A 17,645-nucleotide genomic window follows, 5' to 3' on the forward strand; every position below is an offset into this window, starting at 1 on the left:
TCCACTACAGTGGACATACTGTAAAATTTAAAATAAAAATATTGTTATAAAATCCTAAATTGTGTGTGTGTGTGTGTGTGTGTGTGTGTGTGTGTGTGTGTGTGTGTGTGTGTGTGTGTAATCAATTCAAGTCAAAACGTCTTTGTGTTGTCAAGACAACCAACAGCAGGAGTCCTGAGGTCAAGCCAGTCAACACACTATAAATAGATGTGGCTATACCATCCCTTCTCATATGCAAGGAATGCTCCATTCATGAGTACAGCTTAATTACTGCTCAGTCCAGCTGCAGCATGTCTGTTATTTCACCATGACTAAATTGTGTTTGTCTGCTTTATTTATTTATTTGTCAAAGAACTCTTTCAACAGGATAGAATCTGACTGCTGTCTCGGTTTTGTTTCAGTTTTCTATACATCTGTGTTCACTCCCTCACCATTACCTCTAGAGCCTGAAGAAGACATAATTGTCAATGAGTGGCTGCTGAAATGACACATATGCAATGTCTGCACAAAGGAAGAAGAATCTCTCTCTCTCTCTCTCTCTCTCTCTCTCTCTCTCTCTCTCTCTCTCTCTCTCTCTCTCTCTCTCTCTCTCTCTCTCTCTCTCTCTGTGTGTGTGTGTGTGTGTGTGTGTGTGTGTGTGTGTGTGTGTGTGTGTGTGTGTTTGTGTGTGTGTGTGTGTGTGTGTTTGTGTGTGTGTGTGTGTGTGTGTGTGTGTGTGTGTGTGTTTGTGTGTGTGTGTGTGTGTGTGTGTGTGTGTCTGTGTCTATGTGTGTCTGTGTGTGTATCCCTCCGGTTCAACGTGAATGCCTGTGCAAATACTTCGATGGACTTAAAAAAAGAGAAATCTTGGCAACTGGTACAAAACAAATCTGATTTAAAGATTAATTTCACTTTTTCAACGGCAAGGACTCGAAGGACCAATTAATTGATCCTTCGAGTTGGCAACATTTCTCTCTCTCTCTCTCTCTCTCTCTCTTTTTTTTTTTTTTTAAAGTCCATTTAAGTATTTGCACAGGCATCCACGCTGAACCGGAGGGAATGTCGCCCTCCCTTCTGTAGACGTACGTATATTTCAGCCAATCACAACGCTGTGGGCGGAACTAAAATGAAACAGCGGAAGATTCAAAACTAAGATGGCGGCTGAAAGTGATCCTCAAACCAATCACAAACTGGAAAGAAGGTATCAACTTTTCGTTCAGTACATCGTCAAATGAACAGATGTCACTTCTTCTGTATAAAGTGAAAGTTTCTGGGTTGAATATTGGTAATTAAATGTCTTTGTGTAGCGTATGAGCAGACTTGTTACCGTTAGCCAACGTAGCTAACTTAGCAACAACTCGTTACGATAACAAACTAACGTTAATCCGCTAATGTATGATTACATATGCCCCCTCTTCAGATTTCACTACGAAGTCTTCGGTACCAGCTCCAAGCTGTACTATTCCTCCTCAAAACGAACCCCAGCCCACTCTGTTTCTCTTTAACAGGGGGACAAAATGCAGTGTGTTTATCAGCCAGGAAAAGCAGAGCGCAAGCCAGCCTGTGATCTTCAACCCAGACTTCTTTGTGGAGAGGCTGAGGCATGAGCATCCACAGGCCTTCACGGATATGGTACTGAGTAATATCACCCGACTCATAGACCTTCCAGGGGATGAGTTTGCTCAGCTCACCGGAGAGTCTGAGGCTCGGGTGCCCGCTTCCAGTGGCTTTCTACGCTCCTTCAACTTCCTGAAACGGAAAGGTGAGGCCAGCTGAGCCATTAGTGTGCTTAGACTCTTTCAACCACTGTTTTAGATAAATACAATATGTGTCAAGTTACTACATTAGAAAGAGTAAATAACCTAGAAAAGGACCACTGTCCTGTGTGAGTTTCTCCTCCAACTTATTTGTACGACCATCCCCCCTGCTCTCTCAACATAAGTCCACTGTATATGAGTGTGTCTGTATGTGTGCTTGCGCAGCCGCTCACCCTGCGATATCTTCCTGTCTTACAGCTGAATTGGTTTTACCTTCCTTGTTGACTAAAGGCTCTCTTTCCGTCGTCTTGGCTTGAGCTGAACTAAACATGCCACAGCCTGGTTGAAAGTTTGGTCTTTTAGGGAGGGTCAGAAGCGCATCGCTGTGGAAGAAAGGGATGCGCTGGATTTCTAGCAAGACACAAGAGGATCATTCAAACAAGATGTAGCCCAATAGTTAATTTATCTCAGTCATCTTGTGTTCATAATGGAAAGCCAAAATCTGAACTGAAAAATCAGATTAATCACCCAGACCTTCAGCAGACTGCACCTGTTTTGTTTTTTTTTTATATCCAAAACTGTCTTGTGTGTAAGTAATGTATATTATCTATATTATGTCAAATGTAGCAATAGGTCCATGTGTGAGATGTACATATAGGGTGTAATCAGTCTTATCATGCCATTTGATACCTTTCAGACAAAGGAGTGGTCTTTGGTGCGCCGTTAACTGAAGAAGGAATAGCACAGATCTATCAGCTCATTGAATACCTGAGTAAAAGTGAGTATCACTTCATATACATGCATCATTTCTGCCATTTGGAGAGCATTTTCATTCAAAGCAGCTTATGATATCATGACTGGGTACATTTTGCATGTGTGATTACAGAAGGAAACAGATTCCTAACCACGACAGTGGTTGTGTCGGACAAACACCATTCATAATTCCTCGATTTGACAGTCTGTGGACGTACCTGCTCAAACTGTTTGATCGATAAGTGTCTTTAACTCCTATGAGAACTGGATTTGTTTAGCATCAAGGCTGCTTCCCAACTCTTACTACTTGTTCTTTAACTTAGTTGAAGAACAGTGGATTAACATGAGGTCATGGTTTATTTCTAGAAAGCGATGATGTCATTCACTGAAAGTGGACACCGGGAGCAAATGCTTGGGTCAATAATTTATCTGAAAGCACTTTGCTCCTACTGCCTCCCTCCTTCCATTTCATTCACTCCGTCTCTCTCCCCACTTCTGTCTTCGTCTCCCTATGTCTCTTTCACTCTGTGTGTACCCGCCTACACACTACATCTCTTTTTCGCCCTCTTCTCCGGCTGTCTCTCCCCATCTTCCTCTCCAATCTTTCAGACCTTCATGTGGAGGGGTTGTTCCGTGTGCCAGGCCACAGCTTGAGGCAGGCAGCCCTAAGGGAAATGCTGAATGCCGGGGCAGATATAGATCTAGAGACGGGCGACTTCCACCCCAATGATGCTGCCACATTGCTCAAAGCCTACCTGGGAGAACTGCCAGAGCCTCTGCTCACACACAGACACTATCACGCTCACCTGAAGATCGGAGGTGTTGGTTGACTCATACATAGATCCTTATCATATCAAGATCAATGTAAACTAAAGGGAATAATAGTTACTGACCCCCTGTGCTCCTTTTAATATGATATTTATCTCTTATCTGTTGTGTCCAGAGCTGACTCGCTTTGACGATAAGGGAGATAAGACAAATGTTCCTGACAAGGAACGTCAGATTGAGGCGTTTCAGCTGCTTTTCATGCTGCTCCCACCAGCCAACCGCAGTCTGTTGAAGCTGCTCCTTGACCTGCTGTATCACACTGCTCGCAATCAGCACGTCAACAAGATGTCTGCTATCAATCTAGCCACAATGTTTGCTCCACACATCATCTGGCCCAAAAATGTAAGGACGTCAGCTTCACTTCATTCTGCCTCTCTCAGTATGTTACAGCTACGATGTTTGTAGTCAAGTACACCATGACTGACCATTTCTTGATATATATTTATTTATTCATTCATTCATTCATTCATTCATTCATTAATGTATTTATTTTTTAACAGGTGATGGCAAGTGATCTGCAGGGAAATATCGAGAAACTGAATAATGGCATAGCTTTCCTCATCAGGCACTCACAAAAGCTGTTCAAGGTAGGCATCTTTACAGCCTGTTGGTCTGGAGTTTTAGTTTGTCTTACATATAAACCGTGCTCACATTCAAAAGCACGAAATGCAGTATGTTTCTGTGTTGTTCCTTTTCTCCGTCCGATAGGAACAGCAGCATGAGCTGTGATTTTTGTCCGTCAAGGCTCTTTATATCAGATTTTACTTCCATGTCAAAAGAAAACACAAGCAGTTCTCTCTGATTAGATATTGTACGAAGAAATAAACACACAGTACTTCACAACCATGTCCTAGTGAGGCTTCATCTGTTGTTTAATTTGTTCCCTCTTTACTTTGAATGAACCATTCATGACAAGTGGTGGCATTGTTGCCAGGGTTACAAATAGTAACAGGGTAGGGTGAGAGAATACAGAATTTACATGTGAAAGAAAAATCAGTGATGGCTAATTGTTTGCATTTCGAGGTGTCCTACAATCAGCAGCCTTTAACATCCCCATGACTGATTTATGTATCTTCATTCTCATGTACATTAATGCATCAAAGCAGGCATCGTCCTCCTGCTATATTACACATGCAGTGCACTGTTCCTAGTGGATGCTTTATGGTGAGACGGAGGACCTGAATTTATAAAAGCCAATCATATTAATGTATGTCACACTAGATTCATTCCTCACAATGGCTTTCCTGTTTGTTTCTAATGACATCAGTGGACTTTTGTCTGTGTTTGCTTTTATTGAAGGCGCCTGCATATATCAAAGAATATACCCGCTTATACTTCACAGGATCAAAAACTCTCCAGTCACAGGTGAGTGTTTCTGTCCTTTTTCTTCTATGTCGAAGTTAATTTTAATGATAAGAGACCTGGCACACCATTGCTTTAATGTATGAAGCTGTTTTCAGAGCTCTTCTAGCTTTTGAATCCAGCATCTTCAGTGTTGGGTTAATTTTAGACAACAAATGTCTAAATACAGAAGCTGGAGAGCCTGTAATCTGCTCCTGGGCACTCAATGGAATGATTTCGAAAGCACCTTCAAAGCTATTATGTGTTTGTTGTTCATTATGTGTGTGCTGTGCGTGACACATTTCTTGTCATCACATCTTGTAGTTTCAGTGAGATAACATTTTTAAATATCTGGTCACATGTCATTTCTGTTTCTAGGATGACTTGACACTCTGTTCTGGGACGAGTGGTGGGCAAATGTCCGCGGCAACAGCTGCCTCACCTTCTCCCTCCGTGAGAACAATCGTGGGTGCTGCCAGTAGCGCCTGCACCATCAGGTCATCTGAGACCCAGAGTTATACTGAATCTGCCCTCAGAGAGCTGTACCAGCAGGTCAACAACATGCCCGAATCTGCCAAAAAGAAGAAGCTCATCAGACAGGTACGATAGGTCAGCGTTCCCATTGTGAAGAGAAAGAACATGTGGTTCAACTGCTCAAAACCCAGCACCTACTGTACGTGTTTTTTGCAGTTTGAAAAGCAGACTTTGCAGACACCTTCGGCTGACACTCGGACGCCATTCAGCAGGAAACACTGGCGTTCGCGTTCTTTAGGTGGAATGATCAAGGTTTGTTGACAGTAATGCAGTGTACAGTGATAACCTTCACTTTTCGACCTTCATCTCTTTCTTTTTTATGAGAAAGGAAGTGCAAACTGGGGTTATGAAAAAGCTTAACAGGGTATCTTTAATACAGGCCTAGCCTCTGAAACACTATCCGTCTCCCCGTGATGATTTTATATTTATTAAAACAGAGGAAGGTGTTGGGAAACCAAGTATTAACAGAGAAAGAAAACAGCAGACTGCAGACGACTTCAGCCAACAGCTCCAGTGATGGTCAGTGAAGGGGAAACACCAGCTGTGGAGGAGTGAGTATTGTATTGTTACACCACAAAGCAAACCTGTTTTATGAAACAAGTCCCAGAATGACAACCTGCAGCTTGTGGAACAGCAGTCAGCTAATCACCGCCCCCAGATGTGATCCTGTGGGTTACAGTAGCTCTATCCTGACGCTACGTCATCAGATTGACTGTGACTTTAAGTACCACTGATATGACAGGAAATAAACTTGAGCCAGCTCTGAATGTTTGAAAACAGTTAACTTGTCTTTAATATTTCCTTGCAATGATGATGATGTACATGCACAGAGAAGTGCTGAAGTAGTAATTCTCTTTTATTTAAACCAAACTAATCAAAATGTCACTTTTAAATTGCGGGACAGCACGATTCACTCCTAAAACTGTCATCAAGTAGTTTTCCTCATAACTGCGCTGAAGGACTTTTCTGGCACTTCCAGCCATCTGTCTGTGGTTCACCACAAGCAAGTCGAGCCTCATTTTGACTCAGCAGTGCTTACGTTGCTAATGATGCCTGATCGACTCTGCTGAAAGGATTAAATATTACCATATATATTTATTTTCTCTCTTCTCTCTCCTCAGCTCGTCAAGGAGTAACTGTCTTCAAAAAAACATGGCCTCTTCACAACTAAGGAGACATCAGTCTGAGTGTTATGCCAGGGGTTTTAAACGACCTTGAGGTCTTGACATAAACTCAATGTTGTAATGCTCTGTGCATAGCTTTAGGTCTGTACTCAGCTTTTTTTTTTTTTTCCCCTCAAAATGTTTAAGTCTTCAAGGTAAATGAGATGACGAGCAAAGGACCAGAAGTTTTAAGCTAAGTTAGGGGGCATAAAAGCTGTTAATGGACAACAATTTTACAAGAACTTTATTTTAAGTCAATGCAATTTTATTACTACTAATTTTTTAACCACTTTGCAGGAGTTCCATCTTAATTTCATTATTCCTTCATGATGGTCTGCAGGATGCAAATGACTTGTGTTTACCCCAGTGCAATTCTGGATATTTAGCTTTATCAATATGGTGAAACGTGTTAATTTAATTCCCGATCCTATTTTTATTTATTTTTTATTGGTCATCTGGATGTTTCAGGTCCTGGAATCCAGTGCATCACATGTCTCGATAAGATGCGATGTGCAGACTTTTTCTATTTAAATGTTACATTTGTTTGTAAGCTGTAGTAAGTTTAGTTCGACTCAGTCGCTGCAGACTGTTCAAGACTCTGATTAGAAAAGTGGGGAATTCAGAGATGTGCCTTAAAGTAAATATATCTAAATTACTGTATAATGCATTTTTAATTTAACATTAAGGGTTTTCCTTTTTTTTTCTTTGATTTTCCAGTAGGTCTCAGAGTGTGCTGAAATTCTTAGAAAGAATTCATTTGAGCGTCAGTAAAATGTGGAAGTGAAGACTAATAGAGAATGACGACTGGACGATGGGAGAGAGAGTGAGAGACCAAAGAACCAGCTTGTGTAGGTTATACGTATGTTTTTGGTTCCACTTTAGATCAAATCTTGGGTGCCAACACTGATACTTTAAACTACTGTTACCTTAAACTGCATCCTGGTTTTGTGTTTCAGTTTTGATCTTTATGCAACATTAGTTTAACAGCTTTATATGCATTGGTAGCTTTAGAGCTATTGGCTATTTAGTGCAAGAATTGTTAGCATTTTTAAGATTTTATTGCCTGTTTTTATGTTTTTTTAATTTGGTGAGTTGAATGCAAATGAAGATGAATCTCTTGTTCGCCTTCTGTGGTTGTTAACCCAGGTGCTTTGTGGGAGAGTTTGAGCTGCTGCCACTTTTTAAAGCCTCCTTGTTGTCTTACTCTTCCAGTAGCTGTTTGGGGGTCATTAGTCACTCAGCTGTTACAGTTTAACTATAATGTGACAATTGCCGCATGGTCAACTCGACTGACCATGTAAACTGATGATATTGATTCTACTGTGAAGCTATGCAAGTCACTGTTATTAAAAGACAACAAGCTGCATTCTGTCGATGTCGTTTTATCTGAAGTGTCAGAATATGTGGTTTCGGAGGATGGAGACATAATTCTGAATCTTTGTTGTTTGGCCACTTTTTCTAAATGGTTGTGTGTTGTTTTTTTTATTTCTTTGCTTTTCATGGAGTTTCAGTTGTTTCTGTCTGCAGCTGTATGATGCTGTTTTGATTGCAGCCACAAGGTGATGCTGTTTAGTTGCAAATAATTAGTCGGTTGGAGCATCTTTGGTGCAAGATCTGCTCGTTCCAGTCGAAATAGAGGCAACCGTGAAAGACGTCAATATGAGAAAAATATCTGCTTATTGCTACTCATGTGCTGTTAAATACTATAAATTAGTAGCATACTAAAACTCATTTAAACTATATATACAATCATTCCCTTAAAAATATCAAATATTACTTTCCGCTTCTCTGTGTACTTTGATTTGACCTCTCCCAACTTTAACAGTACATGGCCCAATGTCCTACAGCAAGAGGGTCAACAGATTGCTTGTAAGCTTTCAGGAGACTGTGTCCATTGAGGCAAATTAGAAATAGGAAGAAAACAAAATGAAACAAATGTGACAACATGCTGAAATCTACAGACATGCCAAATAAAACAATTAAAGTCAGTTTTCGGATAAATATGGCCCACAATAATAAAAAGACATACCCAGAAGGCCAGTGAAGGGAAACATAATTGTGTTACCAAAATTGTTGCTGTTTGCAGTAAATATTTCCCAAATTGAGCATATTTTATGGAGTTGGAGGGTCAGTGGGTGGATAGTAAGAGTGGAGGCATGCTCTCCACAATAGGAGGAATGTCTCAGTGTGTCATTATGGTGTCCATGTCAATGCATGTTTGGTATTGTAAGTATATGTTGTAAACATCTGTGAGAATGGGTCTGCTTTTTCTCATGTTCTGTAAATATACAACAGACATCTTCCATGATAGGAATAGCATTGTTTTAGAGCCAAAACTCCAGAGGGGTTTTATTTAGCATTCCTGCTCCAGAATGAGCATGATGACTGTAAAATGAGTCAGACATACTGTAATCAACTTTACATTATCTGGTGCGCACACAAACCCACAAGCATATATGATGAGTGGATGTAATTGTGCTTTAAATGTACACACTCAAATGCCTTTCAGAGGGAGCTAATTCTGTCTAGAATAGTGAAATACCAGTAACAGATCACGTATTGAAAAGGAAAAAAATCAAATACTTCTGCTCCTGCTTTGTAAACTTTTGTATTCTTTCAACAATGGACGGTGGGGGAATTTTTCTTAGCTCTCTCTTCTGAGAGTGAAATACAAATAACTTGGGTTTGATGCATGCTGTGGATTTTTCTGGATGCTAAATTTGGTTTCTTCCTGTTTTCTCTCTTTCTGTCGAGCACATTTCTGTTTTGTGAGTCAAGTAATGGATTCATCCCTCTATTCAGCCACGGGCAGCTGGCTGCTTCGTGTTGATGAAAGTCTGGATCTTTGATTTCTAACTGGGGACAAGCTGTAAGAAAATATTTACCAAACTCCACCGGCTTCAGGAAGACTGTGAATTTTTAAATTGGGTGCCATATCACATTAACTGCAGTTGGTTCCTCATCAGTTGTTGGTGAGGTCTTATGTTTCCCAAACCCTCCTCTCTCAGGCTAATTGTAAATTGCTGCCATGTCCTCCCACGTCTTTCTGTTCTGTTGTGTATTTGTGTGCGTTCCTATCACGGCTCTGAGAGCAGGAGGACGTTACCACCACCCCCCATTACCACTAAACACCACTGTCTCCTCTTTAATTAGCCATTCATAGAGGGAAGATCTATGCTGCACTGGCGCTTTTACTGGGACAGATGGGGCTTTTTTTTTTCCTGAGGTGTATATGCGTGTGCACATATATGCACGTGCACATGTGCCGAGCTGGTCAAGCGACACAGACAGATGCACACAAACTGAATTGCCTTTCTGCTTACGTCTCCCCTGTCTGTTTCTTTTCTCTCCTTGTGTCTTTGTTAGTTGAAGTGAATGGACTTCTTAGGTATATGTGACTGTGCTGGTGTTTATGTTGGAAAGGATCCACCCCGCAGCAAAGTCCTCTCTGGAGTTAGACCAGAGACCAAGTGACTCGAGCTGAGCCAAACACAGCCACTGACTGAGGAAAACTGAGGTGTTTGTTTTAACTTTTATTTACTTTTTGAAAAACGGTAGCAGTTACCAAGCAATACGTAACAATTTGGGAACTAGCTGCTCACTAATGAACGCTGGAAGTGGTTCCTTTATAAAGTAAGTTGTGCTAAAACAGACCTCCAGCCACTATGCAACTCAAACTATGAGCCAGTGTGTAATAATTAGTCCAAGATATCTGTGAATCTCTACACGAGCGCCTAATGAGTCATTCTCCATTGATGCTCCATCAGCTTGTAAAAGGCGCTGAAGCGATAGTGTGGCAGATCTTTGTCCCATCAAAGCATCACCCAACTGAACCAACAAGCTTCAACTCTGTACAGTGCACTACCTCACATGAGGGGATGTAAAACAGAGTTATACAGAAAGTGCTTGTTGTTGCTCTTTTCACCCTTGGTAGCTTCTCCACCTTATTTTAAAGTGTCACCAGCTGTTTTATTGTGTGGATAACTGTGAACAATGCACTTTGGACTGAACCCATAAAAACAAGAGGTCCATTTCCTACCCACATCCAGGATGCTAATTTGCAATTCCAAGAACTACAAATCAATATGGATTTGGAAAACTTTCCCGAAAGCTACAATTACACTGTCAACAGCGGCTGGTCTCTAATATATTCTCTGTTATAACAAAATGTCAACTTTTTGCAAAATAATATTTACTAAGAATTCCTTTCAAGTAAATAATGGCCCGCAGATGCTGCTAATCATTCAATTTTCCCTTCTCAACACAGTCTAGTTTATGCCGTTATGCTTCACTTCAGGGAATGCATGGTCCTGGCATTACAGGAGGGATTGTGTGCCAGTTACCCATAAATCCAAATAACAGAGCAGGTATGATTGTGAGTTTAGCTGTTTGTCTTTTCATTTGTATATATTAGGATATAATCTCTGTTCCTGTGCCTATGCTGATTTTAAAATATGGTGTTGACTTACTTTTTATGGCTGTGGTCTGCCCTCCCACCAGATCGTGAATATTTGTAAGTCTGTGTTTGTGTATGTGTGAGCTTTTCCACTCCGGCTCCCTGCTGCAGCCTCTATCTGTGTGGCCATACTTGATCTACATGTTAAGACCCACATTTACGCATTATTTATTCGGCTTTTTGCCTCCAAGGACTGAGGTGTTGATTCCTCTCTTCCCTGGTGAATTCTCCTATGTTACATGCTCACACAAACACACGCAGCCCAGTCTCCTCACAGCCTCTCCCTTCAGGCAGGGGTTATGCAGTGTCATGCAGGTTAGGTCTCTCTCTGGGGGTTCGCCTGGAGGCAAACCTGAGAGAAAAGGAGTGGAGTGAGTGGAAAAAAAACCCCCGGAAAATAAAGATACTTGGAGTAGATTTGGATTGTGAATAGAATCAAGGGAATGAAAGAGGGACCTCGAGAATGAGAGTGAGTTCAGGCAGGGTTCTGTGGGGGGGTGCTGTGTGAGGAGGGAGAGGAGTGGGGGAGGAGAGGAGGGTAGGGGTGGAGTCGGGGGGCGGGGGGGCTCTGCTATTTGTAGATCCTTGTGATGGATGACTGGTGTGTGTGTGTATGTGTGTGTGTGTGTGAGAGAGAGAGAGAGAGAGAGAGAGAGATTTTTTTCCTTTCTGCTCTTTCCCTGTTCCCTCTCTCTTCAGGCGAGCAGAGTAGAGCGGGACTGAGTGAGAGGAGGACAGAGACGCAGACGTGTGCAGACCACAGTACAGCAACTCCACAAAGACAAGAGAGGAGAAGAGTTTGCAAGGAGACAATAAGAGAAAGAAAGCAGCTTTTTTTTTTTAACATCAGCAAACTGTGGTGGATATCATACCTACATCAAAAGAAATCTAGAGGAACAAAAAGGATTTGCTTTGCTTCACAGCTGAGAGGGAAATATTAGCATTTATTGTAGTTTTATTTTGTTTTCTATTCACATTCACCACAAATATAGAATTATTCTAGAGGACTTGCAAGGTGTAGCAGGACTCTTGTTTTTTTTTTTTTTTTGCAGTGAGACAAAGGTGGACAGAGAGAGAAGTAGGGGCTTGTGGAAGAAGAGCTGCCTGCAGTGGTGGTGAATATGCCCGTCAGAGGTAGCTGTTCTTGGGCAGGCATGGGCAGGCTGGCCGGGCAGCCGCTCTGGATGTGGGTGGTGATGCTCTCTGCTCTGCTCATGGGCAATGCCAGTGCCTGCCCAGCCCTGTGTACCTGCAGTGGCACCACAGTTGACTGCCATGGACTGGGTCTCAGGACCATGCCAAGGAATATCCCCCGCAACACTGAAAGACTGTGAGTACCATCTGCACTCTAGCTGCTTGTGTGTGTGCGAATGTATGTGTGTCATATAGAAACTCTGTGATGATGTCCTTCTGTCTCCTTTCACTTCTGTTTCTTTGCTATATTGTAGTGTATTGTGATACCTGAATATGTTGTAGCGGTCCACATGACTTTGCTTAGACTGAAAGAGAACAATAGCCCTCCCTGTAAAATGTGTGCGTGTGTGTCTGCGTATGTGTGTCAGTCAGTCACTCACTGGCATTCCAGTCAGGTATAAATAGGCATGAGGGACTGGAAAGAGCAGGAGCAGATGTGTGCCTTTCACGTGTCCATAATATACCTGCTTGTTTATGCTTGCTGCATGTATTATATATATTATTATATGTTTGTTTTTTTTTTCAAAATCCTGTAAGCAAATAGATTTTTGCTCTACTTTTTAATGTGACATACATTTAGAGATTAAAAAGTGAAGTTGGACTTAAAGTTGAAATCTTAAATTATTTTGAGACAGATGCAGATTTGCTGCCTTATCTGTGGTCAGTTTAAATTCTGTTATATTTGGGAGTATGCCCCCCCACACACACTCGTACCATGTGTCCTGTCTGTGCAGCGCTGTGCCTCTCTTTATCTCTGCTTTCCCCCCATCTCCCCCCTTTTCACTTTCCTCCACTCTTGGGCTAAAGACTCCCCTCTCCTCCCTTCTCATGCCCCTGAACGCTCACTCCACAAATTGTTAAATCACGTAGAAAATTAAGCAAATCTGCTACTTAAGCGAGTCCTGCACGAGGATCACGTAGCTGTCTTGTAAAACAGAGGGAGGAAGGGAGACGGAGGGAGAGGTGAGGCAGACGCCGGCTTGCAGAGTGGAGTTTCTCTGTCTTTTCTGACATTCCTCTGAAATATTCATCAGTAAATCAGAAGTGAGGAGTGCAAGGGGAAATAGATTGTTCTATTTCAGCTTTTAGAATATCAATCCTGAATAAAACATGCAGTGGGAACGGAGGAGAGAAAGCCTCTGTCACAGGCAGCATTGGCATAGTGGGAGCTAGCTGCATATTTTATGCTTTTCATATTTAATTTCTAAGAACACCTTTTTTTTTTTTTGCTGGCGGGCTGCATGTTTCCAGGTTGCTTATGTGCACATGCTGCTTCAACATTGAAGCAGAGAGGAAACATGGTCATTTTGTGGTTTCCTTTTACATGAATGGCTATTCACGCTGAAAATACACGCTGCCCCTCCACTCAAGAGCATTTTTGTGTTAAAAGTTGATTGTGCATTCATAGGTCATGTACAGCAAGATATTTTATCGTTGTAACATCTCTGGATGTTTTTTTTAAGCACGTCTAGCACGCTCGGGACGCTGCATTTTAAGCATGATGTGTATAAAGGTCATGTGTAATTTATTCCTGGGTCATTGCCTTTTTTTGGGGTGTGTGTGGTGGTGCATGTATTAGCTGGGTGTGTAGGTCATGTAGAAGATAGCGAGTCTCCACTGAAAGGCACCACTTAATAATAGAGACTATCCTCTTCTGCAGGCTGTTACATAGGGTGATTCATCAAGGTGATTGTGCAAGTCAACGCGGCCCACCGTGACTCACATGATTGTCCCATGTGCATAGCTAGATTCATGTGTGTGTTTCTGGAAAATGTGTGTTTATGTGGATGAAATTGTGCAACTGCTACGGAGGTCAAAGAGGAGTAGTGAGTTGGGGAAGTTTTTGTAGAATTGTCCCTTAAGTTGGTGCCCCTTGTCTTTAGGATAAAGAAATTGTAGAAATGTAGCTGAATGACAAAGATTTCAACATTTAATGTTGCAAAATGCATCTGCTTCACTTTGGTGTGAGGAGGAGATGTCGTATCCGTGTTGAGAGAGAAAGCAGACGCAGACTAGAGAAAGCCAACTGTACGTGTATGGACATCTGAATGGATGCATGTGTGTGCTTGTGCTAATGCATACAGGCCAGGGTGATGCTTCTCGGAGAGTGTGTGTGTCAGAGAAGGAGGGGGTTGGTTTTGGGAGAAAGTGTGTGTGTTTGTGAGGTGGGGTGTGTGTGTATGGTGGGTGTTGAGACAGACAGCAGAATCCCATTTGCACTTGTCAGTGTGGGTTTGGATCAGGTCTGACCTCTGCGCTCCTCAGACTGAAACCTGTAATGAGACTGTGAGCTCCATGTATTAAAATCACACCCTGCCTCGTACGGGCCACTGGCCGCTCCCTCCCCCTCTGCTCTCTCTCTCTGCATCCATCCTCTCTCTCTCCATCTCCTTCCCTTGTCTCCTGCTCTTGTCTATATTCATCTGCTGTTTAGCACATGGTAGTTACGTTGATACCAGGCAAAGCTCCGACAAAAGCAGCATCTGTCAAGCTGATTAAAGTGACTCTACATGGACAGTAAAGACTGATAGTTATGCTTTTAGGTGCACAGGTATTGAGCGAACCTGCTGCCCTCTCCCTGCTTCATCTTTCTTACAGTCCTGCAGCTTGGAGTAAGTGTGCGTCTCATCTATGAATGAGTTGATTTGCAGGGGAGGAGCTGTGTGTGTGCGTGTGTGTGCGTATGTGTAAACCCTCATCTAATTGTAAAGAGCCAGTGTATTGATGATCTATTTTCAGTGCCAGAAAATACCCTGTACTGTGATTTGGGGACATGTTGGAGCTCCTCCAGAATAGGGAAGCAGGAGGCTGCACACCATATGTGTGCGTGTTTGTGTGTGTTTTCATGCATTCCTGTATAAATCTGATGCTCACTTGTGTTTGTTCATAAACTTGAGCATGTGCCTCCATATGTGTGTGTGCATGTGTGCTGTGAATAAGTAATGTTAGATGAAAACACATGAGGCCTGGTGGTGGTTGAAGACGAGGGCCTCTGTCGCTTTGATAAGCAGTTTTATGTATTTGGGGGCTGGAGGTGGGAGGTGTGTGTGCATGTGCCAGGGAATGCCTGCGGTGTTGTTGGCACTGGTACATTGCTGGTACAACTGACAGCTCACCGGCCACCTGATCCATAATTTACCATGACAAGAGTGAACACAGCCTGGCCACTACCTGCCAACTCTGGCTATGTGACTAAAGTGGGAAGAGCAAGATGGGAAAAGACAAAGACGTGGGGTGAGAGGTGGAGCTGTGAGGGTCGAGAGCAGGATTCAAGGGGAGGTTGGCACAGTAACTGAGGTGGTAATCACTAATGAAGGGATTACTGCACAGAGGAGTGAAAAGACTTGTAACTTTACCACAGAGCTAATGAATAAATAAACGAGCCGATGTTATTTATTATAAAGGGCAACATAGGTCTAGCCCAGAGGCAGACTGAATTTCATTCAGGTCCTTTTTACAGTCTAATATATCTATCCTCACAGCCGGTAATCCCGTGAGGAGTGATAATGCCTGGAATGAAGATCATTCAGAGAATGTTTATGCTCAATGGAGGATTGTGAAATTACAGGCCTGGGACACAGTCAGTTCAATTTACTGCCTGCACTACACAGCTGTGGTCTTTTCTCTTGCACTGAATACTGAGGTGGACGCCATCATTGTAGCTGTGTTTGGAGTTCAGGATTTTGTGAGCTGCCTCATGAGTCCTGTGCTAGACAAAGTGTATGGGAATATAGGTAATATAGACAGAAGTAGTTCCTCCTCTGGCGCTCCTGTGTACAGTTTTTATCTTTCAACTGGTCCAAGCATCACTTTTTTTACATTTTACACACACGAGACTGTTGCACTCTAAGCAGAGTGACAACAGACTGCTGAGCGTCAAAGCCAGCTGCCGTGTGTCTAAAGTCATCGCAGACCCACTGGCCTGCTCTCGTGCTGAGTGCCGCTACTTTATGGAAGTGTTTGATTGCACTAATGAGTGACGCACGCAGGTCACACTGACCCTGTTAACAGGACAAAGAATACCTTCCAACACCAATGCCTGGGCTCCTTTTTTTTATTAGTATTATTTTTTCGCTTGTCTGACATGATGTGTGTGTGCATGTGCATATGTGAGTGTACATGCATGATTGCTCTTCACGCCTATCTAAGAGTGGCTGTATCTCAGCAGGCCATGAAAATCGAATTTGGAGAATCCACCTAGATCACCTTTCATCTCTCAGAAGTCCATCTTTCCTTTTAACCCTCCTGGCTAGCCAATGAGAAGCAGGCAATGAAGAGTGAAGGGGGTGGGTGATGCGCTTAAGTGTGTGTGTGCGCACGCGCACATGTGCATGTGTGTTAAAAAGCACATCAGTGAGCACTCTCCAGACATTGTAGATATGCCTTCATAATCCACATTTCACGCTAGTCAAAATGCTTTTGATGTGATGCAAGTTTGAGAGGAAATTATGGACAGCAATCCAGATGTAAGGGGCTCTTGAGATCGGCACCCATCTGCACATTTATCATACCAGTGCTGCGTTCAGTGCAACATTGGAGTGTTTTAATGTAATCTACTTGAGTCATTTTGAATTCTCAAAAGCATGTTCTACTAATATTGTTGTCCAGGCCCAGAGAGAGACCAAGGGCTCTCTCTATGATGTATGAAAGACTGGCAGTAAATTGTGCAACCGCTGAATGTTTGGCTTTGTTGCTTGAAATATGACAAAAACAATTACTTGATTATCAAAACGGTTGCAGATTAATTTTCTTTTGAATGACTAATCACTTATTGTTCCAGCTTTTGCAGTGGGGTTACTTGCCAGCAGATGAGCTGCTCTTTCACAGAGCTGGAGGAATGCAGATATCAGTGTGCTCAGTGGGGAAGAGAGAGAGGAACATAGAACCATTCTTTATTCTTGGGGATCAACAGACAGATTCAAGCACACATGCAGCATCCATCAAATTACCAGTCGTCAGCGCACATCTGTCAGGCAAAAGTCTTCTCTGTCTTCTGTGTTGAATAACTGAAACATAATAGATGTGGCATAGCAGATGTTTTATCCACATGATATACTTTACAGTCAAAGTACACATTCATACAGCCTAAATGCCTTCATGCAGGACTCAAAGCCACAACAGAACCTCAGCGTCTGTCACTGAACAAACTACAGATACAGTGTAAACCATGAAAGACCCTTCAGTCTCTGCTCCTACTACAGCCCTGTGTGTGTTCCTTTTCCAGCCTGTGGCAGTAACACACATTGGAACAGATGTTTAATTGATTCACTTCGGCCTGAGAGAGTGTCATAACTTATCTATGTTTGATCAGAAAGTGGCTGTGTGCTACTTTTCTCCCTTGTCTTTTCCCTGGCTTCTTTTTCCCATCTCCCAGTCTGTCTTGCTATCTGTCTGCTTTTTGCTTACAGCAACATCTGCTACATGGAGAGAAAAAAACTCTTGAGTCTCCTTTTCAAGGTTGTTGTGTGAAGGCCAGGTGAAAAACGCACAAGACATATGCCTGGGTTTTGGTCCCTGACTTTTACCTGTAGCCTTTTTAAAATGAGACGAGGCTCTGCAAGATGCAGGAGACCCTGCACGGGGTCAAGGTTCTGAGACAGGGTTGTGTGTGTGTGTGTGTGTGTGTGTGTGTGTGTGTGT

General features: G+C 42.5%; 2 protein-coding genes across 5 annotated transcripts in view; both read left to right on the plus strand.

Annotated features, from left to right (window-relative positions):
* Window positions 1–1,102: 1,102 nt before the first annotated feature.
* LOC139341363 (rho GTPase-activating protein 19-like) lies at window positions 1,103–5,743 on the plus strand. The gene is made up of 10 exons (XM_070977863.1): window positions 1,103–1,180; window positions 1,488–1,741; window positions 2,434–2,514; window positions 3,099–3,308; window positions 3,433–3,659; window positions 3,818–3,904; window positions 4,617–4,682; window positions 5,037–5,258; window positions 5,349–5,444; window positions 5,630–5,743. Exons 1-10 carry the CDS (start codon window positions 1,134–1,136, stop codon window positions 5,717–5,719), a joined length of 1,380 nt encoding a protein of 459 aa, XP_070833964.1. The 5' UTR covers window positions 1,103–1,133; the 3' UTR covers window positions 5,720–5,743.
* Window positions 5,744–11,830: 6,087 nt separating this feature from the next.
* slit1a (slit homolog 1a (Drosophila)) overlaps window positions 11,831–17,645 on the plus strand; it is an 89,107-nt gene continuing 83,292 nt past the window's right edge. For all 4 annotated transcript variants that reach the window (XM_070977297.1, XM_070977298.1, XM_070977299.1 and 1 more), the window contains exon 1: window positions 11,831–12,141. In XM_070977297.1, the coding sequence (XP_070833398.1) occupies window positions 11,933–12,141 (209 nt within the window). In that variant the 5' untranslated portion in view covers window positions 11,831–11,932. The remainder of the gene's footprint in view (window positions 12,142–17,645) is intronic.

This window comes from Chaetodon trifascialis, chromosome 13 (assembly GCF_039877785.1).
Source record: "Chaetodon trifascialis isolate fChaTrf1 chromosome 13, fChaTrf1.hap1, whole genome shotgun sequence".
NCBI classification, from domain to species: Eukaryota; Metazoa; Chordata; class Actinopteri; order Chaetodontiformes; family Chaetodontidae; genus Chaetodon; species Chaetodon trifascialis.